This window comes from Ochlerotatus camptorhynchus, unplaced genomic scaffold (assembly GCF_037179485.1).
Source record: "Ochlerotatus camptorhynchus isolate MF236.1 unplaced genomic scaffold, CSIRO-AGI_Acam_v1.1 ptg000064l, whole genome shotgun sequence".
Classification (NCBI taxonomy): domain Eukaryota; kingdom Metazoa; phylum Arthropoda; class Insecta; order Diptera; family Culicidae; genus Ochlerotatus; species Ochlerotatus camptorhynchus.
In genome coordinates this window covers 3,148,237-3,173,979 of record NW_027040554.1, presented here as the reverse complement: position 1 = coordinate 3,173,979, position 25,743 = coordinate 3,148,237, and the positions used below count along the sequence as shown (strand labels likewise).

The 25,743-nt window shown below is 38.4% G+C and overlaps 1 protein-coding gene across 3 annotated transcripts in view; it reads left to right on the top strand.

Moving 5' to 3' along the window:
• spab (space blanket) overlaps positions 1-25,743 on the top strand; it is a 136,836-nt gene that overhangs the window by 68,244 nt on the left and 42,849 nt on the right. For 2 of the 3 annotated variants that reach the window (XM_065216604.1, XM_065216605.1), the window contains exon 3: positions 9,816-9,936. In XM_065216604.1, the coding sequence (XP_065072676.1) occupies positions 9,816-9,936 (121 nt within the window). Of the gene's footprint in view, positions 1-9,815; positions 9,964-25,743 lie in introns of all 3 variants that reach the window. The other variant, XM_065216603.1, reaches the window with a different exon arrangement.

Sequence of the window (25,743 nt, the reverse complement as noted above, 5' to 3'; positions counted from 1 at the left end):
CGATAGTTAATTTCCGTTATTAAACCAACATAAATCAGAGTGGATGCCAAGTAGCTGTTGAATTGTAACCAGGGTGAAAATGCAACTCGATTCTCGCAGCAATAACTGAGCAGCATTTTCAGCTTCATTGTCGCACAATTGATTTGAAATGTTGATTATTGAAGTTTCCTTACCATCCTTACAAAAAAAAACATCTCATTATAAATGCGAGGAAAAATCCTAAGATCGAAGATGAGGCGATTAACGAATCCGTCACTGTCTTTCGCAGTTTCGGGCGACCTTTCTCATTTCAATGTTGCAAACATTCTCCACCTCTGAACCACCGGTGCAAAGGGTGCTGGGGAATTGTGAAAACCGGCAAATCTCTTGATCCCACGTCTGTCAGCTCGGAAATGTAAAGTTGAACGCCTCGCGGGCACTTGTTGGACGCTTTCTTTGTGGCTGCTGCTCATCGCGTTCTCCTTTGTTTCCTTCCTGCCAAACTCTACAGTTGGCGGGTGGCAGCAGTGTGGGTGTCCTGGAAGCAATGGGGGATTATTCATGCTAGAACAGACCGTGGGACATCGGTTTACGGTGGAGCTAAACTCGGATTTGCAAAAAAAAAATAAACTCAGGACAGGGGGTGCTGTTGTGGTTTTCTCTTCTGCAGTGCAAAAGTTGACTTAACAATAACATTTTCAGCCACATTGTTCTATTGAACGAAATCCCACCGGTCTTTTTCGGGGATCGGGTTTTTCCTCCGATTAAATAGTCGGACATGACAGTAAACATGAAGTGACAAAATTAAGGATAAAGATTGTCCTGCCTCCGGGGACCCATCCTGTGCCAGTTAGGGGAAAACCAATTGTGATTCACGGAATAATGTGAAACACGTTGTTTCCAAAAACGTATTTACCATATTCCAATTTATAATAAAAGTGGCTCTGGTATTGTTACCTTTATTACTTCACTATCTTTATGCTCCATCATTGCCAGCAAACTCAATTATCCATAATTTGAGCAGCAATAACCAAACATAAAAATTTGTCGCCGGATACGAGCAGTGAAGCAAAACGGGCTCCCCGTTGGTAATTTTTCGCCCTTTCTTTACGACATTTCGGTCTCTCGTTTCGAGTCCGTATCAGTAAATTGAATCGGACTCCCAATGTCGAACGTTTTTCTTTTTTTTTCCATTTGTAGTGCCGTATTTCGGCCACCGAGAGCTTTTTCTTTCTCTCACTTGCTTCTGCATTTCCGATTTCGTTCGCCGGACCCGTTTCGGTCACCGTTGGATACCCCCGGATCTGCTGAGCTTTCTTTTTCATCAATTCACTAATGAAATCTGCTCGCCGGAAGGCGATCGTTATGCGTCAATTTATGCGCTCAATGCAGGCGTCGCATTGCTGGCGTGCAGGTCTGTGGGTAGAAACATGATAGAGGGTGGAAGGATGTTTTAAAGATACTTATTTTCATTCACAGTTTTCGAAAGGAATTTGAAATGCTTGTCGATTGCTAAGCTTTAATTTGGTTACTCATCGTGATGACGTACCACCAAGTCCTTTTTACCCATTAGACGGTTTGTCTCCCCCAGTAACGTGGATGTGATTCACCATGTTCACAACTACTCTCCATCGAACCACATGGTCTAGTAGTTGAGTAGTGGAGTAGAGTGTAGTTGTGAATAGAAAGCAGATCCACGCCAAATGACAAATCGATCCGACTGTAGCAGGTTCGGATGCATGGTTCAATCGAGCAGACTTCAATTAGAGAAAGTCTTTCCTTGTCCATGCGGTATCCAAACTATGGTAGACTTATTAAAAGTTTCTACCAGTAAGGACCGTAGTAAAGAGAGTTTGAAAGCTGATCGATAATTGGCCTGTGTATTCAGAATGATTTGGTTTATATAGCATTTACATGTTCTTGCTTATCCTAGTTATCCTGTATGTAAGAATGAGACGACTGGAGCGTCGATTCCCAAAATATGCATCTTCGCAAGGTCTGCACTTTTGGTGACTTGGTGGTCCTACCCGACTGCGCAACATGAAACCTTTCGTTTGCAGATCGGTCTAGGTCTCACGCGGGGAGAGGAAAGGGGAAATGAAATATTTCTAACACTATGGCGCAATCGACGCATATGGTTGCAATTGCATTATTTGTAATTTGAACTTTATTCAGGCTGAAGCGTTCTCTCTTAAGTAAGTGTCCAACTAAAAATCCTTCCCATCCCCAGCAGTTGCAAGGACGTGGCCAGGACAGTTCTCGATTATTGGAGATATTGATACTTCCATCTAAGAGACTGAGATCAATCCCAAATCTCGGTCAATACGGTAACGGACGGAGGTGGCAATACTCACATAAAATGGTCTAGGGCTTGTACCACATACGAATTTGTGCAACTTGCTTAATGCTAATGTTAATGCTAATGAACATTTTTCAGGCTGAAGGGAATAACTTAGTTTGTTTACGATTGGGTTATTGTCTTGGTTGTTTGTAGGGATGCACATGACCTTCTCCGATTTGCATAAATGTTTGTTATAGACAATCATTCGAATTTAGCAGTGGCATCGAACAAGTTTTTTTTTAACTAGTTCGTTTATTTGGGAGGCTCAATCGCGTTAGCTTTACGGAGCCAATAGCTCATTGTTGTTTGTAACAAAATTCACTTAATTCTATGTCTAATAGGAGTTTGGCCGAATACTTGCGGCTTACTCGAGGTTAGAGAGGTACATTGTCGAAGGATAGGATCAGGGGAGGAGCTTGGGGGTAAGGTTTCGCCAGTATGAATGGTAGTGCGGTTCTAGTTTCGTCTGGAGTTCGACCGGCTATGGTGGGTGACCAGTGGGCGACGATGAGACTCATCGAGACGGGGGGACAAGACAAACAAAAACTAATAAAGCGAGACAAAAAACAAAGGAATTAAATTCTTATACTAGACATTTGAAGAAACACATAAACCGACTGCATATAGCAGATATCACGAGTTCCCAACACATCTCTGATAGGAACATAGGGTTGTCTTCCTTGGGCCTCAAGGGTATTCAAAAGTCGCTCTCTGACGGCGTCACTATCCGTACATTGCCAAACTGCGTGATCGATGTCATCGTAACCGTTTCCACACCAACAGATGTTGCTGTCCACGAGGTTTATTCTATTGAGATGAGCATCTAGCGAGTAGTGGTTGGACATAAGTCTACTCATCACGCGAATGAAGTCACGACTTAAGTCCAAGCCTTTAAACAACGCTCTCGAAGAAACATTAGGAATAATTGAATGTAGCCACCGTCCAAGATTTCCATTGTCCCAATCGGTTTGCCAACACGAAAGAGTACTGCATCGAACAAGTTGCACAATATCGTAGGTGGTACGAATTCAAAACTATTAAGACCAAGACGGACATCTATTACTGGACAGATAGTAAGTAGGAAATAAATACTCTCTCCCAGATAAAGACATATCCCGCTCCAACAGTTAAGGATTCTCCTGGCTACGTCCTTACAACAGGTAGGGATAGGAAAGGTATGTTAGTCCAACATTTACTTAAGAGAGAAGCAGAGAACTCTACGACCCCTTATAAATGTCTCGGGAATTTAAGAATTATGTTAGCAGTGAAGGTAAGCAGATAAGTCATAGGATACACCCAGTCAGTGTTTGCTGGCAAATGTAGTTTTTTTTTTATAAAAGATGAAATTGTTGTCCAGAGCGTTTGCTGGAATACAAGGTTGCTGAAATAAAATGAAGATATAATATGGTGAACTCACCATCGTTGTCACACCCGTAGCTAATAAAAAAGAAGGAATAATTTTACTACCTCTTCTCCCGTAGGCACAAAACCTCTATGTCGGCTCAACTTGAATCATAATCAATTACAAATTTCAATAATAAATATCATTACTTAAATGGAAGCAATAAAGTTAACAGATTATAATATGTCATCTATTAAATGGTACATAAAATGTTAATAATTGAATGGTCTCACCATATAAATCCAATGCTTCCAGTAATCCCGTCCAGTTAGTTGCAAGCTAGTGGTATTGGAACGATCGTGGCATCTAAATACTCCTTTGAACAGGTGACGAATCATCTCAAGGATCGCACCAAGTTCTTTCTGATATACCACTTTTACTTCATATCATACACAGAACACCATCTGCCGCACAACAAGAATATTCTCCAACTTTTCCGCATGAGAAAATACTTAACTTCCAATGGAATCAAACGCAACGGAAAACGGAGTCACAGATCCAATGAGCGGAATACCGTTTATCGCACCTTACAGCGCGTAAATAAACTGAAATTAAACATTATCACTCGCGATGCCACAAATTTCTGGTCCGGGAGAAAAAAAATCAGACAACGCAGATAGCGACATCTCTTCTGCTGCTTGCAAACATGATGAATCACGATTTATTTCTCGATTCTAAAACATCCCGGATAGCGAGAAAACACACGTATAACCGTCCGGGAGGCAGAGTGCCAGCGCTAATCAGGCAAAGGCAGCCGAAAACTATGATAGCGAACGAACGCACAAAACAGAGAGCAAACTTAAAACACAACCGTATCCAAAGGGGTTCGAAACTGCACTCTCTGCTACAGACAATCATTCAAATTTGTGCTAAAATTCGGTCGTTTTGAAACTTTAAAAAAAATCAAAATGGCGTATTGGATATTTTTTTATAAATCGTAGCTCAACAATGTCACTTCTAATCGAAATGATATCTGAGAAAAAAATGAAGGTTAAACCATTCAGTTAATTTGAAATTGTAAATAATCAACTTTTGGTCAGTGTACTGGTAAGCCGGATTTCCTCTCACCCCAAATGGCCTGGGTTCAATCCCAGTCGACGCCGCCGGAATTTTTTGAGGCATAACATCTCTGATCATGCTTTCCTTCGGAAGGGAAGTAAAGCCGTTGGTCCACGGTTCTTGAGTTGATGGGTTGATATGTAGGGTCCAGGTCTGGGAGCTGCCTCCCTGGTGTCAGTAGCATTGGTACTCAGTACGGAAAACTAGATCGACGGAAAACAAATCAAGGGAAAAAAATCAACTGTTGGTCATTTGTATTCATTTTTGCATATCAAACAATTTAAAAGATCTCAAATACTGTTTTCTGTGCAAAACTTGATTTCCCTTATTTCAGCCTACTTCCCTTATTAATATTCAGCCCATGCATCTACTCCAAAATAGGGACTTAAGATAGCATAAAGCCACGGTATTAGCCAGGCATGGAAAATCATTTACTTTCATTTCGTGCATTCATTTACATTCATTTGCCCCTAACTTTTTTCATCAACAGATTTCCGCAAAATGATGTATGGAGCTTTTGTAGATTTTGTTAGTAGCTACAACTTTTGTTGAAAACTCAAATCCGTATATCTTATGCATGACGAACCAGAGCGAACAGAAGCCACTACTGTTTTTCAGTGAATGCATTTTACATTCACTGAAAAACAGTAACAAGGTCTGCCCGCTCTAATTCGTGATGCATAAGAGATACAGATTTGAGTTGTGGACAAACGTTGTAGCTAACAACAAAATCTACAAAAGCTCCATACACCATTTTATGGAAATCTGTTGATGAAAAAAGTAAGAGGCAAATGAATGTAAATCAATGCACGAAATGAATGTAAATGATTTTCCATGCCTGGTATTACCATAACCATACCAATGCATAGGTACATTGGCATAGAAAGCTCTCAATAATTAACTGTGAATGTGCATCTAGAACACTAAGTTGAGAACCAGCAAAACGTTCGCAACAGAATCGTCAAAAGCCTAGAGGAAGAAGAATCAATTCCAAAATAAAGCGTTTTTGATGTCTACACATTATTTCAAAATTACTCAAATTTTGATAGAATCCACCCAGATCGGTCAAAACAAAACCTAATCAAACACGGGTAAACTATGTTGGGAGTGACAAGTTGACAAATGAACAAAGTTAATCGGATTCATGTCGATGTTGTCTATTGGCCAACTTGTCACTCCCAACATAGTTTACCCATTTTTGGGTAGGTTCAGTTTTGACAGATCTGGGTGGATTCTACCCAAATTTGGGTAGTTTTGAAATAGCGTGTTTTGAAGAGTGGAAGATTTGTATCAATGGGTCCAATCTGTAGACCCAAAGGCCAACATTTGAGCCGTTTCCCCTATTTTTTTTATTTATCCTTCATGTTGAAAATATGCCTATGACTGAATTACAGGGCCTTCCCTTTTTTGACAACATAAAATCATTAGTTTTTTAGTAATGCTATCTGGATAAATTTTGATGCATTACCAGCCATCCCTGATCCCTAGGAACGTTTTAGTAATTTCATGATTCGAATTTAGTGTTCGATCGATTTTATAGAAATTAAAAAAACCTAAGCACACATGTTGCAAAAAACGGGAAGGCACTGTATCACGATAGTTCTCTTGAAACTCTCTACAGGATTTTATGAAAATATTCCTGTTTTTAGGTTACTTTTGTGACTCTTTACGTTGACTAATTCTAGAATTCGCTAAAATGAACACGGATTAATACTGTAGCAATGTATTCTGAAATCATGAATCGACATAATTCAGTCTACCTCACTAGCTGTTCATTATTTTCTTGATCTGGAACCATACAGAGGCCGTATCGTGAAAAGTGAACAACTATTAGAATTTCGGCCTAATATCCCGGATGGTCAAAAATAACATATTGCCGTGAATCCTGTAAGGACCTTCCTTAGCTCAGTCAGTCAGTAAAAGCGCAGCTACAAAGCAAGATCATGCTGAAGGTTGCTGGGTTTAATTCCCGGTCCAGTCTAGAAACTTTTCGGGATGGAAAATTCTCGACTTCCCTGGGCATAGAGTATGACTGTAGTTGCCACACAGTTAAACTAAAGCAAAAATGGTACAGGCATCGAAAGCTCTCAATTGATAACTGTGAGAGTGCAAGTTGAGACCACGCCATAAGCTAATATCTTCTTCTTCTTCGCATTTCAAGCTTATTGCATATCGCATATTAGCTTATTGCGTGCTCTCAACTTAATGTTCTGGATGCACTTCCACAGTTATTAATTGAGAGCTTTCGATGCCTGTACCATTTTTGCATTGGTATAATTGTGTGGCAAGTCCAATCATACTTCTATGCCCAGGGAAGTGGAGACATTTTCCAACCCGAAAAATTCCTAGACCGGACCGGGAATCGAACCCAACCATCTCCAGCATGGTCTTGCTTTGTAGCTGCACCTTTACCGACTGAGCTAAGGGAGGCCCCATAAGCTAATATTCGATAAGCAATAAGCTTGAAATTAGAATAAGAAGAAGAAGAAGAAGAAGAAGAAGAAGAAGAAGAAGAAGAAGAAGAAGAAGAAGAAGAAGAAGAAGAAGAAGAAGAAGAAGAAGAAGAAAAAGAAGAAGAAACCTGTAGGCTCACCCTCCATTTAGTTACAAAAAAAAACTTTTTTATGACGGAAACTCTAAAAAACGTTAATTTGCCTTTACCTATGAAATTTTTGAAAAATGATCTTTTTTCGAAGCTATTTCCGAAAAAAAAATACTTCTAATGCATTGAAATTTAACGAAGCCTAATACGTCAATCTATCCAGCGGGACAAACTTAACGAATTTCAAAGTTGATACGTGTTTTGGAATGTACCAATAGCGCATCATAGCGTACCTTTAAGGATTTTGAACGTACATCAAAACTTCCCGGAAGACTCGTGTCCCGCTGGATAGACATACGATTTCAGCAATGACCATGTCGATCGACCAGATTTCTACGGAAATGTGACGTACCAAATGCATACTGTAATTTTTTTTTAACGTTACTCTTATTTTCACTTAAATGCTTATACTAAGCTTTTTAAATCGGTTTATATATAAATTCTGGGCACGGAATTGGATTTCATGGAAAATATTAGCCTGATTTCAAATAAAAAACATTACACTTAAGTGGATTCTAGTCAATTTGAGGACCAAAAAGAGTTTTTTTATTTGCATCCCTTAAAAATATACTAATTTCGAACAAACCCGATTATTTCATGAATAATTATGGAGACGCACGGTGATGCTTGAAAAACTCCATCATGAGAAATGCCTTGATAACTTTCTGATCGGTCATGACCAACGTACCTAACTGGCATTCACTTTCTGATAGAATTTACCAGTGATTTAAATAAAAATTACTATTATTTTAAAAATTCCATTTTTTCGATGATATATCATTCAGAGTTATGAAATCATTAAATGTTTAGAAAGTTATTTTGCACTTGTAAGTTAAAAAAAGAAATTGTAAGGTATGTGGTTCACACGAAACCTGTCAATTTCGTTTTCAGAATCCGCTTAAGTATAATGTTTTTTATATGAAATCGGGCTAAAATATATGAATTCTGGGCACGGAATTGGATTTCTCGGAAAATTTTAGTCCGATTTCATTTAAAAAATATTATACTTAAGTGGATTCTAGCCGATTTGAGTACCAAAAACAGTTTTTTTTTCATTTGCATCCCTTAAAAATATACTAATTTCCAACAAACCCGATTATTTCATGAATAATTATGGAGACGCATGCGTTGATAACTTTCTGATCGGTCATGACCAACGTACCTAACTGGAATTCACTATCTGATAGAATTACCAGTGATTTAAATAAAAATTAATATTATTCTAAAAATTCCATTTTTTCGATGATATATCATACAGTGTTATGAAATCATTAAATTTTTAGAAGATATTTTGCAATTGTAAGTTAAAAACAAAGATTGTAAGGCATGTGGTTCACATGAAACCTGTCAATTTCGTTTTCAGAATCCACTTAAGTATAATGTTTTTTATATGAAATCGGGCTAAAATTTTCCGAAAAATCCAATTCCGTGCCCAGAATTCATATATAAACCGATTTAAAAGTTTAGTATAAGCATTTAAGGGAAAATAAAAGGTACGTTAAAAATTAATTACAGATTCGTAAAGTACGCATTTGGTACGTCACATTTCCGTAGAAATCTAGTCGATCGACTTGGTCATTGCTGAAATCGTATGTCTATCCAGCGGGACACGAGTTTTCCGGGAAGCTTTGAGGTACGTTCAAAATCCTTGAAGGTACACTATGGTACGCTATTGGTACATTCCAAAACACGTATCAACTTTGAAATTCGTTAAGTTTATCCCGCTGGATAGATTGACGTAAGCCTAATCCCATATTATTTTTACACGTTTCTTGCACAGCAAAAAATAAATTTTAATATAACATCCAAGAGGATGCACTTCAATCATGTCGAAAATCTCATGCAATTTTTATGGCCACAAGAATAAACAAATGCACTTAAAGCAGCCTGATGTCAGTTCATGCACTGTATTAATCATAATTTTGTCTTTTTTGGCAAGTAATATTACACCATATTTTTGACACGATTGAAGTGCATCCACTTCAATTTTTTGCTATGTGGGGTACAAACAATGCCAATGTAAGGAAACTAGTCACGGCCTGCTAGCTGCGTTATTTTTTCGAGACAATTTTTCAAATGACTGTGAATGCTTATTTCTTAGGTACATAATGGCATTTATTTATGAAAAGTGGCTATGAAAAACGACCGAATGATAAAATAAATAGGTACTGGTGAGAAAATACTTCCTTCAGCGATGTCTTCGAAGGTACAACACTCGGTCTTCTAGCTACTTTGGTGACATTGAACGAATTTTCTTCCGTTCTTCACTGACGCTGCCAATATATTTAATAGAATCCGTACAAGGGCGGTGGTGACACTTACCACAAATTGTGTGCGTATATGACCCGACGGAAATCCATCAAATCAAAAAATCACACTTGCGTCAGCAATTCATGCTTCCTATTTTCTCCCTCTGCTACCTCCCGTTACAGAATGAAATCCTAGACGAGGATCAGCAAAGCCAGCGTGTCGAAGAGGACGTCTGCTACGGCAAACCATGCTATTCCAACGAAAACTGCTGCCCCGGGCTGGTTTGTGTGAATGTTGACGGAGGTGAGCTCGCTCCCTACATTTCCAAATGCAAGTGAAACCATCATTCTATTACTATACTAACAACAGTAACAAAAATACCTCACAAGATAAACACACCGAATCACAACGACGTCACTCGGCTTGATGCTTACACACACAAACTGTACCCAGCCACACGTACTGTACTCTACGTACACGATAAACCGGCACCAATTTGACAAGATTCGGCACGGTCAATGAAAAGCTCAATGTTTTGTGTAGCACTCCTCTTCCTGGAAAAATCACATCACACCACCCGACACAATCTCCTCTTAAATAGTTTCATTTCACACTTCACTGTAGGTACACAATCATATTTATGGAAGCGCATGGTAGTCTGTAGAGTGTCTATATGTACTCATGTTTCCGCACCCACACCACCCACCACCGGCAAACTTCGCACTAGAAATGGCAAACAACCTACCTACCTACCTATATAACCACGTTGTTGCACCCCTTCATTCCGATAAATGTGTTCCGTTTGAAATGTTCTTGGATTACAGCAAAAATTGTACAGATCCGGTGTAATGCTAAAAGCGTTCCACCTTTTCTCTGTCTTCTTTGTTCGAGGATGGTAACGCAACGCCTTGGCACTTTTCTCCGACAGCCAAAGCTATCCGGTGACCGGGGCTTAAGCAATCCGCTGCGAGATACCTTCAACCATACAACAAAGGAAATCCGGTTGCAGCAAGATTGCCAACTTAAAAGCGTACTTATGGTTAATGTTGGCCGCGCCCTGCCTTCGGCCGGGATGTGAAATGATGAGAAATATCTGTAAGGTGGATTTTTATGGTGCATATCGGGTAGCGAGACGAGCAACGATGCAGATGGCTTTAATTACTTAGATCGAGCTGTTCAACTTGTAGTTGTTTGCAATGGTGTCAAACTGCAGCGGCATCCACGGACGCAGGATCTAATTTAGCGTATCGCGGAAGCAGTTTCATCGAGCAACTTGGTCCACGCACCAAAAATGCTAGCATAATTCATAGTCAAGTCCAGTACAAAAAAACAATTTTTCATCAACAGCGTCCAGTACCATCTGCTACGAAAACCGAAGCACAAATAGCTCGGCTTCAACAATTAGGAACACGCTATTTCGAGTCTATCTAGTGAACGTATAGATGATGGCACCCATTTCTGGATGATGTATGAAGTTGCCAAAATTTGAGTAAACCAATATTGTTCTGATCAGTACACTCAAAAAATTCCACACGTTTCACTTGATTTTTTAAATGCACAATCACATTTACTTTAAGTGTATTTCACCTTAGTTCAATGTGTTATACACGTTAATTTCTAGTGTTTCAAACTTTGAAAAGTTGAAAATCTTTCACTATCTATTCAAGTGTATTGCACATTGAATCACACTACTGTTCAAAACAGATGGATTTAAAGTGTTTTCCATTTCAATACGATGTGAATTGCTTGCTCAGAAAGGTAAACATCGAAAACAAGAGTTGTGACTTTATCCCATCAAGCCACCTCATATATGAGAACAATCGTGGCACAGTGAGATCGAACAAAGACTCCGACAGCAGCACACCCCAACAGTCCAACATCGAATCCCAAATCAGGCCAATTAAAAAGATATGTGAAAGCTCTGGCCTCTGAAATTTGTTTATATATTTGTCGAAGAAGTCGATAGAGTAGAATATTGTAGAATATTGAACTATGATGTGCAAAGCTATTGATATCACCATATGAGGCACATAGAATCCAAGTGTGTCACAATTCAAATCCATAGTGTTCAGGCATGGTTCATAGCATGAGATTCACACATGAAATGGATGTGTTTCACAATAAGCGCAAAATTAAGTGTGAGACACATGATGATGACGTGGGCAATTTTTTGAGTGTAGAACTTACTCAGTTTCTGCGTAAATGGCTCTAATATTGTATTCCAAAAGTTCTAAATGGCGTGCGAAGTAAAAACTCTAAATAATTATTATAAGTGCTTAAAATAGAACGCTTGCGCGACAGGTCATATGCGTCACGTTCATGTAACTTTTCAATATTGTATACAAAAGGCAATGTTAGTAAGCAATTGAGCTGTTTATGTCAAGTTCAACTCCAAATTTTCTCGGAAATCGAATTTCATATTGTTTTTGTATGCACACCCAAAGTACACAGGAAAAAAAAATATGAATTTTAATCATGTCGCAAAATATTTCTCGTGTAATTTTAAGTATGCAATATTGCTGATTTATGAAAACACGAAATTGACACGTGTTAAAGTGCAAGTTAACACAAAATTTAACGCTAGCTAAGTGCTTAAATTCACATACATTTTTCCAACGGTGCAGAACATGAAACCCTAACCACATGTCCTTTCTTCTCAGAGAGCCATGGTTTCCATTAAAACAACCATCGTTTACCTTTGGTCCGTATACACTTCACAGTTCATGGCATGTCGCTTTTCGCACAGAGCCTCCCGTGATCTAAACGATCCATATTCCCGGAAAATGTATGCAAACGTGGCAGCTAGCAGTAACATAACATAACACATTTCAGGGGACAGCATGAGAGCACACACACACCGCCAAGCATAAATTGTGTCAGCTGATGTTTGTTCAGTACTTACTTGGCGGCAGCTGTATGGCTCGCATTCTACCATATTTTCACGAATGAACCAAAACAAGGAAAACAAGCAAACAATTACGATTCAGGCCATCCGAAATATAACAAATGGCGAAACGTGGCCTGTTTCGTCATCGTTGTCGCAGCTGTCATTTTCATGAGGACGTTTTCCCTTCCGTCCACCCACACCGCGGCGAAAGTGTGATGAAAATCATGTCAGCAGTCAGCCATCGGTGTGCAAAGTGCACAGTGGTGCCAAAGATATCAAAACACGCGTTTTTTAAACATCTCTGAAATGGTTGATAATTGTCTTCAGAAAATTTTCAAATAATGCGAAACTCCTTCGTATGGTAAATATAAGCCAGCGTTTCTCAGTCTATGGGTTGACACAAACCGGTGGCAGGCTGCCCGCAGGTGGGTCGCCAAAATTCAGACAAGTTTTCAAAATCTCGTTTCCAAATTCATTTGAATTGAAAATAATGTTGAGATAATCCAAATTTAATAATAATGACAATCTATTGCTTTTATTTTATTTTTTCTTGTTAAAACGTCTTGAGTTACATATTATCAAAAATGTGCGAAAACAAATATAAATTTTCGAAGAATCGAAGTAGGTTGTGCTTAAGAAGTGACGTGTTTGAATTTTGCTCCAGTGTTTAGAAAATTGTGAAGTTTCTTGCGAACAAGTGTTTTTGCGTATTGCAATGTTTGAATCTGAGAGTGGAACAGTTAGAGCTGATCGGAACGTGGATCGAGAGCCAACAACTGGAGGTAAATCGACAATGCTGCAATGACAGTGCGTGTTCCCAATGTTTGTCGGTCGAATATGTCCCACGGTACGATTTCTGCTAGCAAATCACAACGACGGTATTTTTGTTGCAATTTAGCTTTATCTGTAAGTTTATTTTTAGGTTAGTTTTGGAGTAGTTCATTAGGTTTAGTTTTACTTAAAAAAAATCGGTTTGCATGTGTAGTTTTAAGGACAATCCAAAACCCAGACAATTATTTTCACGCTATTCCTGCATGATTTAGCATAAGTTAGGTTAAGTTTAAACAATTTAGATTTAGAACTTACAATTCGCATGAAATAGCAAGACTCACAAAGATAGAACAACTCGGTTTAAGCATATGGCGATAAGATAATTTAACTAGCTGTAAGAGGCAATTTAATTTAGCTTTATGCAAATAAATTACACTTTTTAATTCTTTTTCTCCTTATGTCATAGCTTCACTATGAAATTCTATTATAATTAGATAGATGACACAGCAGATCTTCACGGTCTATCTTCCTTCTCTCCTTCAGCTCTGTCAACGTGACAGTTTAGTTAACAGTTCGCCCGAGCCGCTACTGTACCGTCACAAGCAGTGTTCCCAATGCCAACATTCTCTCCCCCGTAACACTGGCCACCAGGTCCAGTTTTACTCATCTCATCACTAGCCCCCTAACAGTTTATACCATAGCCTGCCGTATTCTTCCGTCCACCCCCTTGATTGCTTGGACTATACGACCTTTTATCCACTCATTCCTTCTCATCGCCAACTATCAAGACCAGTTCTCCTTCAGCTATCGGCTTCACCTCGCCGCACCACTTCGGACGTTTAGTTCTCCAGAACACGTCGAGCTGTTGTTGTATCTGGCTCTAAGAGGTTCGTAGAGCGTCCGCTGGAGTTGCTGCAGGAACTGCCGGTTGCCGCACACCACTTGAGTTGCCCAGAAGAAAATTATTTGGCGTAAGGGATTCGTATTCCTCCGATGTAAGCGGTAGATACGTGAGTGGACGACTGTTCACCACCACTTCAGCTTCGGCCATGAATGTCTCCAGCGCCTCGTCATCTAGCTTGCGGTTGTTATTGTCTTGATGTCTACAATTTCGACTTCTACATCAACACATGTCAGGCAGCCTTCAGGTTCAATTGGCTAAGCTTGGTGAGTTCGTTCCATTTTGTAAATTATTATTTTTTAAAACCCGTAACGTTGGGAGATCACCTTTTTGTGGTGCGTTACTGGTATAAGATCTACCACCGAACCCTAGTCGTGACAACTTCAACCTAGGGAATCTGGATTTTCCAGTAATCAAAGGATCACATTTTAGTCCTTGTTACTTTTTATGACTTGATAATAGTGACAAGTCTCGGGTAGTGACCACAGCGCCGTTATGCATTTCTATATTGTACATTTCAAATCTAAAATATTGTTTATGTTCATAGATTTCACATAATCCTTTTCCCTTTGTCCTTCTCCTTTTCCTTTCCCTCTTCTCTTTTCAGAAAGCGAGTAATGGCGCTAAAGCCAAAAATCATAAAAGGCTAGGACAAGAGTTAGTACTTATGCCCCAACCGTCAGAAGAAAATTAAGCTTAACCTTTCTAGCTTTGATGCTTCCAACGACCAACCAATCATATAATTACCAAAATCGGAACGTACGGTACGAGATGTCTGCGTTTCATCCATTTATTGGATTCTGAAGCATTTTTTTTTTTAAATCTTCGATTTAAACAGGCCCCATGTTTTCTGAATCAACTTGCCCCTTAAATGCTGCACAGTAGGCCTGACCGTTTTGATATGTGTGACGCATCTTCGATGTGAAACATATATCATATAGACAAGAAAAATGATGTAGGTATATAGGGGAAATGGATGTAATTTCGGCCTAAATGCCCCAATTTGGGCCCATACATAAATTCAGAAATAGACAAAATTTTCAATAGCAACCCAAAATATCCATAAGAACCGTCCCAATTACGCGTTCATCTAGATAAAATTGATAAATAGCATATTTTTATCGATGGGCCCAATCTTAGATCCATAGGCCAACATTAGGCCCTATATCATTTTCCAGGATGCTTCCAAAAACTGACTGTGTTGGTCTTAGATGAGATTAGATCGGATGTGCGAAAACTAAAACAAATTTTCAACCAAATTGATTGAATAATACTTTCATAAATATTTTGGCTTGTTTTTTTTTTAACTAGTTCGGTTATTTGGAAGCCTCAATCGCGTTAGCTTTACGGAGTTGAATTTGATGGTGTTTTAAAATAATCTAATATTCACAATTCCATTTTGAGATTCATTGGTTATTTGGGCGATTTTTAGGTTATATTTGTGTTTTATGGGCTGTCAATTTGGCTATAATTAATTTCAGGACTTTTCGGCTGTTTTCAATCCGTTTTGGCGATATCAAGGTCATTGTGCAATTATAAAGCCAGAATTTGTTTTGCCATTTTTTGGCGTTTAAAGACTATTGACATTTCAGTTGTCGTTTCAAAATGTGACCGTTTTAGTGATTTTAATAACATTTTGACGTTTTTAAATCTATTATCGGCCATTTTAGTGTTTTGAAGCCATTTTGGTCATTGGAGGCTTGTGGCCATTTTTAATGTTTTGACGTTTCTACACACTGAATTCAGATTACCGAAGTCGGTTAAATTTTAACGAAACATTTTTAAAATCGACAGAAAAAAATATCATGAAATAAGGTTAACTGAACCGGACTTTGTTCATAATACATTTTTAAATTTTTGAAGTTTTTAAACTTTTACCGAACAGGTCCTCAGATGCAAAATTGCCAAACAATGGAGGCCTCGATTAGTGCGTAAGGCTATTTGTGATTATAGGCTATGTTTTGCATTTGTAAGGAAATGTTGACGTTGCAAATTGGTTTCTTATACCATTTCATTAATTTGAGGAATACACTAAATTTAACGATGAGCATTTTAGTAGAATAATTGCATACCTTTTACGTTGTTTTTCCTTTGAATTCAAATACTATTGTATCACTTTCATTTTCACCCTATGACTCTATAACTCTATGACTAGACACTGAAGAAGTTTGCAAGTAGTAAACGAAATACGTATCTGTTTTAGTTTAAAGTGATAAATGCGTTGCGTTGCGTATGTAACGGAGTAATTCGTAGATTGCATACTGGCAACTGTCACTTTAACGTTCTTATTCTGATTGCCAAAGGAAAACTGTTTGGGGGGGAAAAGTTCTCAAATCAAAGTTCAGAGCAGGAAAAGGCTTAACAATTACCATTGCCGGCCACGCCCGTCTTCTCAGTTACGGGGAAAGGAAGGATATTGTTGATGTAATATCTACTTAACCGAAGGCCAGCGACTCATCGACGCCCCCATAGATGCTACGGAGTTGGATAGTTTGGTAGGATATGGGTCAGGATTCACTTAAGCAGGCGATGCGACCATAGTAATTGTTTTGTTCTCGAGGAGCTTGGGAGTAAGCCCACGATTTTCTACTCAGTAAGCAAAAGCGGCAGCCACCGCCAAGCTAGCCGAGCTCCTAAATTTAAATTCCAATCCTGTTTCAAATAAAGCTAAATAAACAAAAAGGAACCGTCTCACCCGAATGATCCAATTTACTCCAGCCATGTGTGATAAAAGCACTGATGCACTTTGGGGGGCCACTTCTGAGAACTACTTCAACGACGGTCGACAGTCGTGGAGATTAATTCGCACTCGCCGACACAAAACTATTCAAAGCTCTGTTATAAGTTTAAAGTAAAAGTGAAAGTAAATAGTGAAAGTGAATTAGTGAAAGTGAAAGTGATACAATAGTAAAAGATTTAATAGGAAAAACAACGGAATTCGAGGTGGTTTTCTTTTTAGTTGTAATACTACTTTATCGTTTTGATTTTGATTCTGCGAATGAGCGGTAACTCATTCATTGTGTTCACACCATTTTCGTACATTTAATACCGTTTTCGGCTTTTTTTTTTTACATAATTGTTATTTTTAAATATATTTTGACGTTTTTAACTCGTTTTAATGCCATTCAGTGTCTGGGTAGGTTCATGCAGTTTGAATATATTTTTTTGGAAATTTAAAGCCATTTTGGAATTTTTAAGGTAATTTTGACCTGACAACATCTGTATTAAGTATTGGAAAAAAGTTTGAGAACCGCTGGTATAAGAGATTAAATGATTAATCCATCAAAAGGTGATATACAAAATTTATTTTTTGAATAAGATGAGAGAGAGAAAATCTTTTTTTGGAAAAGCACTGTGAACAACTTTGCTGAAATTTTTTAGCTTTCTAGCTCTTATATCGGATAATCTCTATAATAAAGAAAAAACCAACATTATCAAAATGATGGTTCACGATCTCGATACTGGCTGCCATCGTTTGATGGCTACTTCCTCCTTGTATCTGCTTGTTGATCCTTAATATTTTTTAATCTTTTTTTTTTTTTTTTTCCTTTGGTTTGTTTTTTTCGTCGATCTTGTTTTCCGTGCTGAGCACCAATGCTACCGACGTGCCAAGAAGGCAGCTCCCACACCTGGACCCTACCTATCGACCCATCAACTCATGAACCGGGGACCAACGGCTTTACTTCCCATCCGAAGGAAGGCGTGATCAGAGATGTTATGCCTCAGAACATCCCGGCGGCGCCGACTGGGATTGAACCCAGGCCTGCTGGGGTGAGAGGTAATCACGCTTACCACTACACCACCGGCGCCGTTATTTTTTATTCTTGGTCATGCCGGAATAGCATATTAATCTCCCTGAAACTGCTACCGGTTCTGATAGCGTTGAATAATATCGCGATTCAGATAGGCTACATTACCTCCGGTGTGGTTACAGTCACAAATCTGTTAGCAGCATCTTTACACCACTGTGCCGTGGGGTGAAGCCGGACGTAGTTACGAGGGATACTCAAAATAACTAGGATAAGACATTTTTTAATCAGCTTTTGAGTGTTGCAATTTCGTCAAAATACTCCAATTTTAATTCTTCTAAAAACATTCGACTGGAAAACTAATACAGTGTTATGGTGTAGCCACGAAAATAACTATGGTCACCGGATACTGGAGATATTCCAAGTTTCCGGAGGACATGTATAACTTGCTAAATTTATGATAAGATTTTCTATAGGATGCCGTATAAAAATCGATATATTTAGTTAATACACACAAGAATCATTTCCAAAGCGAATGATACGCCAAGAACTAAAATCAGCGTACAATCAACAGAGATATGGCCATTTCCCTGTAATCGGTTCTGATGAAGGATTCTGCATACGGTCAGATCTTTTAATCAGTGATGCAAAATATCATGACACTCACGTGACACTCGTCTTCGCATCAACCGACTATCGCTGACAGAACGTTTTGTCACGCAGTGAGAGGTAGAGCCATGGCAAACAACAATCACCAGTAATGGTCGCTGCTCACAAGCAAAACGTTACACTCGCTGCTGATGATGAAAAGCACAACGAAAACAGTGAAGACTTCTGCAGTACGATCATGAGAAAAAGTGAAACGACAGAAGAAAATGAAAACAATGCCTACGTATTTCAAGTTCGTCTCGACAGGTGCGACTGTGTGAGCTACAAACAAAGCAGGCAACATTAAAAGGAAGCTGTTGTGATCACTCACCAACACACTCACATAAGCAAGCAAAGCAGCAACTGCTTCAAAACGAGATGAGTGTCGTGATTGTCGGGAATGACGACAATCACCAGTTGCTTTTTATTTCTTTCGTCAACTTGATGGATGGTCATGGAGAGATCTTCGACGAGCACATTGATAGGAATGTACGAAGCGTTACCACCATCAGCTGTTTGACGATCTGGATTGTGATAGGTCGCAACTCTGCTTTTAATCACTAAAAACAAGCCGTGCGATAGCTGGGATACGTTTTAGTTGGGCTCCCAAGTCAAACGTCATTTCTGACAGTGCTGATTCCTTTTCGAAATTTCGACCGACTTCATGCGAAAACCGGCAAACGAGTGGAGTAATGATACAGATTATTGCAATGCGATACAACGAGTTGCTTCTTTTATGGTTGTAAACGAGGGGTGAAGCTAATTTCGGACTTTACTCGCCTTTAAACTGCTATTATGCGATTGAGCAAATGTTTTTGAATAACCCATCCAAACAACTCGAGAAATGAGAAAATCCAAAGTTATTTCAGTCTTTATCTTGACTTTCATTGATATAAGTCAGGAGGCGGAAGAGATACAGTAAGCCCACCCTCACATCCAACTACGAATATTAAATGGAGCAATTTTTTTTTTTTTTTTTTTGAATACATCTCAACGTACCAACTTGACAAGATCAGAAACACAGAAGTTATTTCAGTTTGAAGCTTAACTTCCATTTATATGAGTAAGGAGGGTGGGGATATAGTAAACTCCCCTCCTCTCTTACTATGCCTATGAGATTGAGAAATTGGTTTTGAATAATTTATCTCAACATACCAAATCGAGAAGATAAGAAACTCCGAAGTTATTTCAGTTTGAAACTTTACCTCAATTGATTTGAGTGAGGGGGGCGTGTGAGGGTGTAGATCACTAGATGAATGTGAAAAGTAATTTCCAATTTAAGGCCGTACATTAATAATGATACAATTTGAAAGTGACTGGGGCTAATCACAAAATACGTCCCCATGGTAACTGAAATAAACACGAGTGTGGACCGGTTGGTTGTTTGGGACCCTAAATGGAACCAAAAAAACATTGCTCTAAAAAAATGATCATGAATGAACCATCCTAGTAATTATTCCATTTTTGCCTAAATTTTGCCATTTTAGATCAGCCATTTATTTTATTTTTTTCTTGAAAAAAAAATACAATATTAAAAGTTTAAGTAATTTTGAGAATAAAATTCAAAAAAGTGTTTAAAACCTTAATGTTTCCTTAATGTTCTTGTTCAATACTAACATTTTTTTAAAAGTTCATGAAAACTTTTAAAATTTAAAAACTTGTAAATTGGCAAAAATCGTGAAAAAAATTTCGTACTTTTTACAAGTACGCTTATTTATATAATGTTTGCACAGGGTTCATTTTTAACTTTATATTGTTGTATGGTTGTTGTTTCAGTACGAACCAAAAGTTCAAACATTTAAACAAAAGTGGTTGTTCTATGATTTATGTCAATTTACAAGTACATATCCAAGGTTTATAAAACATATCAAAAGAATGCATTTATCATTCAACATGGGCATTTTGAGATATTTAAGTTTAAAACATTATTTTTAAATTTTATTCAAATTACCGGAATTATTTAAAAAAAAAAAACTATGCAGTTTTGAATCATTGTCAGATGTCATTTCGAACAGAAGTGACGTTTTTGAGCTACAATTTATCGAAAAATGTCAAAGACGCCATCTTGGAAAAACATACACGATCCAAAATGACCGATTTTTTGCGAAAATGTGTATGATTGCCCATAACAAACAATTATGCAAAAATTCATGTAAATCGCATAAGGTCGAATCAAAAATTTGTTTTTGATATTTGGCCTGGAACTGCACTATTCTGAGATAGAGTTAAGCCCTGGATGCAAAGTACCAGAACAATCTGTAGAAAAGCATAAATACTGTGCAAAGCGCTGAAGATGCAAATTCATTGAAAACTTTAATATTTTTAATCAGTACACGGAATACATTAGTTGATTTAAGATTTCAGATGTGTCTATAATGCAATGAATATAGTAGCCTGTCTAAGCTAAGTCATTAAAGGCACAGCTATAAAGCAAAAACATGCTGGAAGTAGCAGGTCTTCATCTCCGGCCTGTTTTAGGGATTTTCCAGTGTGGAAAACTTCTCGACCTTCCTGAACACAGAGTATGATTGTACTTGTCACACAATATAGTACACTAATTCTAGGCTTGGGAATCTCTCACATAACAACTGTGAAACTGCTCAAAAGATTACATGGTTACGATTTTGAGCAATATTTTCATGATGTCCGATTTTGCATGAAACCGCCCCACTGTGCGGTGTGTGTTGTCAGAAGGGAGCATGGCCAAGCATAAAGAGCATGCTTCAAACTGTACACCCACAGCAGCAGCTGTGGAAGCATTTGGTTGCTGATGCATACCATCAAAGTGGAGTCCGCTTTTTGCTACTTCATTCATATTCTATATTGCAGAGTTCACCGGAGGAAGATTTACTCTTTGAACGCTGTAGTGAATGCTTTTAGTAGCTGTCCAGTGCAGCAAAGCATGTCAAATTGATTTATAAAAGTTTCTTGTACACACAGATTGGAACTTGCCTGAAGGTACCTACTGACGTTCAACGTGGTTTGATCCTGCCAAGCGGATTCAAAGCCGCCCGGTAGCTTGTGGAGCATAAATTCAGAAGTAAGTGTCTCTTGAGGAGAATACTGAATTATTCATAACCCTGGGAAGACGAAATGGACATCGATTTCTCCCAAAATTTACTAGCTGTGCAAGTGGAAAATAATGGCTTTCGAACTGCTTCGAGGAGGATGGAGATAGTGTCGTTTTGCAATTGTTCGGTTTTCGATTGCCGAAAAGGTGGCACAGAAAAGTTCATTTGGTATTCAGATCCCAATTTTCTATAGTGAATCACCTTAATTGAACTCACTACACGAAATGAATGCAAATGGACAATCTCCATACAAATAATACAAACAACAAGGGCAGTGCCAAAATGTCGAACAAATTTAAAATGATCTCTGCGTACTTTTAGCTATAACGACAATTGTATAGAAGAAGAACCCATATATTTTTACAAACATTACAATTACGGTTCTAACAAAGAAACTTTGAACAAAAACGTACAATAGAAAGTACGCAAGTAGATATAAAATGTAATTCAATAAATAATAACAATCCTACACAGTCGGGTAATTCGTTCCATAACTGAAAACTCACGCCATCGCATCATTGCCGGTGAACCATGGAGTCCTAAAATTTGTCGCCGATCAATATTGAAACGACGTTTCAGAGTGACATATCATGAACCGCAATTCGAACGTGATTTGTGTCGGTCGGTTTTCAAAGAAATAAATCACGAACCTAACCAAAAGATGCTCTAAAATGTAATGTATCATGCTGTAAAAAATTAGCATTGTAAGATAGGGTTGATGTGCCAGTTATGGTTATAGATATGATATTCTCGTCTACTCGGATTTCATTTCTAGCTCAATTCAAAAAAGTTTGGTTTTCGCATAGTGTAGAGAACTACTTCGCCCTAATCGCCCATTTTGGCCCTATCGAGCAGAAAACTTCAAATAAATTCATGATTTCTGTGGTAACAAGTCAGTTATGCGTTTGGTACGATACTTTAGTTAATAAACTACGGAACGAAGTCAATGAGAACGCGTGATATGAAGGTTTGCACCCATTATTCCCAAAAACAAAAGAAGCGCTCCGACCGAATCAATTTTTATCTTCATCCGATAGGCCGAAGTGAATTCATTGGCGTTTCAATGGTGTTTCAATGCGTTAGGCCGAGTTTAGAATCTATAGGCCGAGTTTGGCGTCAAGAAGCAGTGATATACTTTTGATAATATCTCAACGATTGGTTTCTTTTTATCAAATCTTACGGTGCATACGGAAAGGTAAATAAATGTGGAAGCCATCAGTATTAATAACAATCCGTTTGGTGCTAAACTGCGCTAGATTAAGAAAGACTAAGTGCGGGTTGTGCTTAGTAGGCCGGAAATAGGGTAGTTAACCCTAGTCATTTCCATTTAAACTTCAAATGGTTTGTGCCATGTCAGTTTATAACGAAATTAATGTAAATGTTGGGATGTTAATCAGACCTGATTTGGAACCGATTGAGCACTGTGGAGCGAAAATTACAGCGGTATACTCGATTACATTAACTTTTATGTGTATCTATATGATATATGACGTTCCATTTTTGTGCATCATGTTAAACAGAAATATACACTCCTTTTCGAACCATGTTACTGTGTTACTTTACATGATCTACAATATAAAGTTGCATTTATTATGCATACACTACTTTTCGAATGCTCATTCACACAAAAGGATAAGAAATAGTCCATGAAACATATCAACTATTCAGAGTTGGTTGGAAGCTAGAGAACGATCTTAGGAGAGAGTAGGTAGAAAGTTCTGTTAGAGTACGGCAGTATGAAAGTTGAATAGAAGTTGAAAATGAGCGAAGGGCCATTAATGCGACAGTACAAAGTCAAACGCACAACTTTTGCATAACCCGTACGATGTACGCGGAGATTTGAAGTATGTCTTGAAGGCCTGTAGATTTGAAGACATACTTCAAATATCCGCGTACATCGTACGGGTTAGGCAAAAGGTGTGCGTTTGACTTTGTACTGTCGCATTAATGGCCCTTCGCTAATTTTTAACTTCTGTTCAATTTTCATACTGCCGTACTCTAACGGAACTATCTACCTACTCTCTTCTAAGATCATTCTCTAGCTAATAAATTATCACACTAAAGCTTCATGTTAGATAGCATTTCCAACCAACTCTGAAAATCGCAAACTTCGCGTATGAAGTAACATAACACTTTGAATATATCAACTATTGTTTGAAAAGTTCAAGCAAATTTGATTAACAGGTAACTCAAAGCACATATTTCCAGGCCCAGCAGCTTACGTCACAAATAATATTCAAAACTTTAGAGCGGTGTGATCAGAAAACTACACAGCCAAAACTAAAAATTACCAATACATCAAAGAGGATGAAGTGCACCAAGTCGAACATATGCTGTAATTTTAATTATCAGGAAACGAAAAAATGACACCCGCCCAGATGGGATTGAGCTCATCGATGTAAATTTACTTTTCATAGTTGCATGATTTCCGTTTGTTGCGTTATTACATTCGTATTTAGGGTCGTTCTAGGATATTACGATTGCGCTCTTGAAATGTTTTTTGTTGTGTACGCAAAACGAGGTACTCAAGCAAACAATCACCGACATTCTCAGAACTTGTTTAAAATAGTGAAGATAGCAACGGTTCGTTTCCACGACCCCAATTTCAGTCGACTCGTTCAACACGTCCCGCAAACATATTTTCTTGTTATCTTTTGTCGGTTATAAAGCGAGTCCCGTTCTGCCATGCAGCATTAGAAGTCAGACGACACCAACAACAGCGCTCAAGGATCACACTTTAAACCATTAACTTTATAATATACTTCGTGCACAGAAAAGTGGCACCATTAGGCTGCCCAAGTTATAGCTCCGTTCACTTACGTTGCTGTGGGATTTCTCGCAGTAGTATAGCTGTCATAGCATCAGTGCCCTGAACCAGCAGTTTGAGGGAGTATTTTTAAAGTGCACTTTTCTACGACTGACGGACACTGCGGTAACAGCAAGATAACATCCGATACTAGGGAAGATGCAACAGCGGGATTTGGGATCATGGGACTAGATGGATATTACTGCTTTAGTATCACGTACCTATGATTGATGCAAATAAACGCTTACCATCAATCTTAATTTTTATCAAACATAATCATTGAGAATTAAGTACATAGTAAGCTAACAAGTGAAATGTTTGGTCACATCATCGCAATAGCTGGCACGTTCCATATCATCCGTGTAGTCGGCTGCGGTAAACCGTAATTTCCAGCTGTCCATTGTTGTTATTGTTCGCCAAGATTGGACGATTTTCAGTATCCTTCACATTATAGTAGGCACATACCGCTAACCACCACCACAGCAGTGTCAGAATTTCATCCACCCTCATCATTCGTCCGTCTGTCGCATCAGAATTTTATCAAATGTTGTTGCTGGGGTACCTACAAGTTTTTCCGCATTACGCCAATCGTGTAAATGTTTGGCGGTACAATAGCTTGGAAAATAATGGAAGCAACAACAATAAACATCACCCTCGCAGAAAAAAATAAACAAAACCGACGGTGTCGGTTGAGCAGTGCTCATAAGCGCAACTTTGAATCACGGATATGGGTTGGGATATGGCAAGCAGAAGTTTTGAAGAAAAGCAATGCGAAATAAAAGTTGGGACAGTCTTCGTGTTGCTCCAGGAAAACACCATGACAATAGGCAATAGTAGTAAAATTTGAAAGGTTCAACTTTGTCATTGCAAGCGTAAAATAATAAATGGCATTTTGGCACCGAATACGTAGGGAGGAACGTTTAGGGAAATGGATGTGTTTTACAAATTTGTTTTTTATTGAATCCTGTATATAGGTATTAATCTTCGTTACATTGTTAACCCATCATTTTTGATCAGGATTGATATTATTGTTATGAGACACCTTTATACAGCAATTTAAATGGGTGTTCTCCTTCAAGAAATCCACAAGGCACCAGTGCACAGTGTTTCCTGATGTTGTATCCACTGAAAAGTTGATTTTGTTTCGATTTGGTATGTAGAGCTCTCTACACACTGTGCCGAAACACAGAATGGCACACTATTCGGCACTTTAGGACAAACGTTGACAAGTGGGATACAATCAACATAAAATAAAACGGCATCACTGTCGAGAGTTG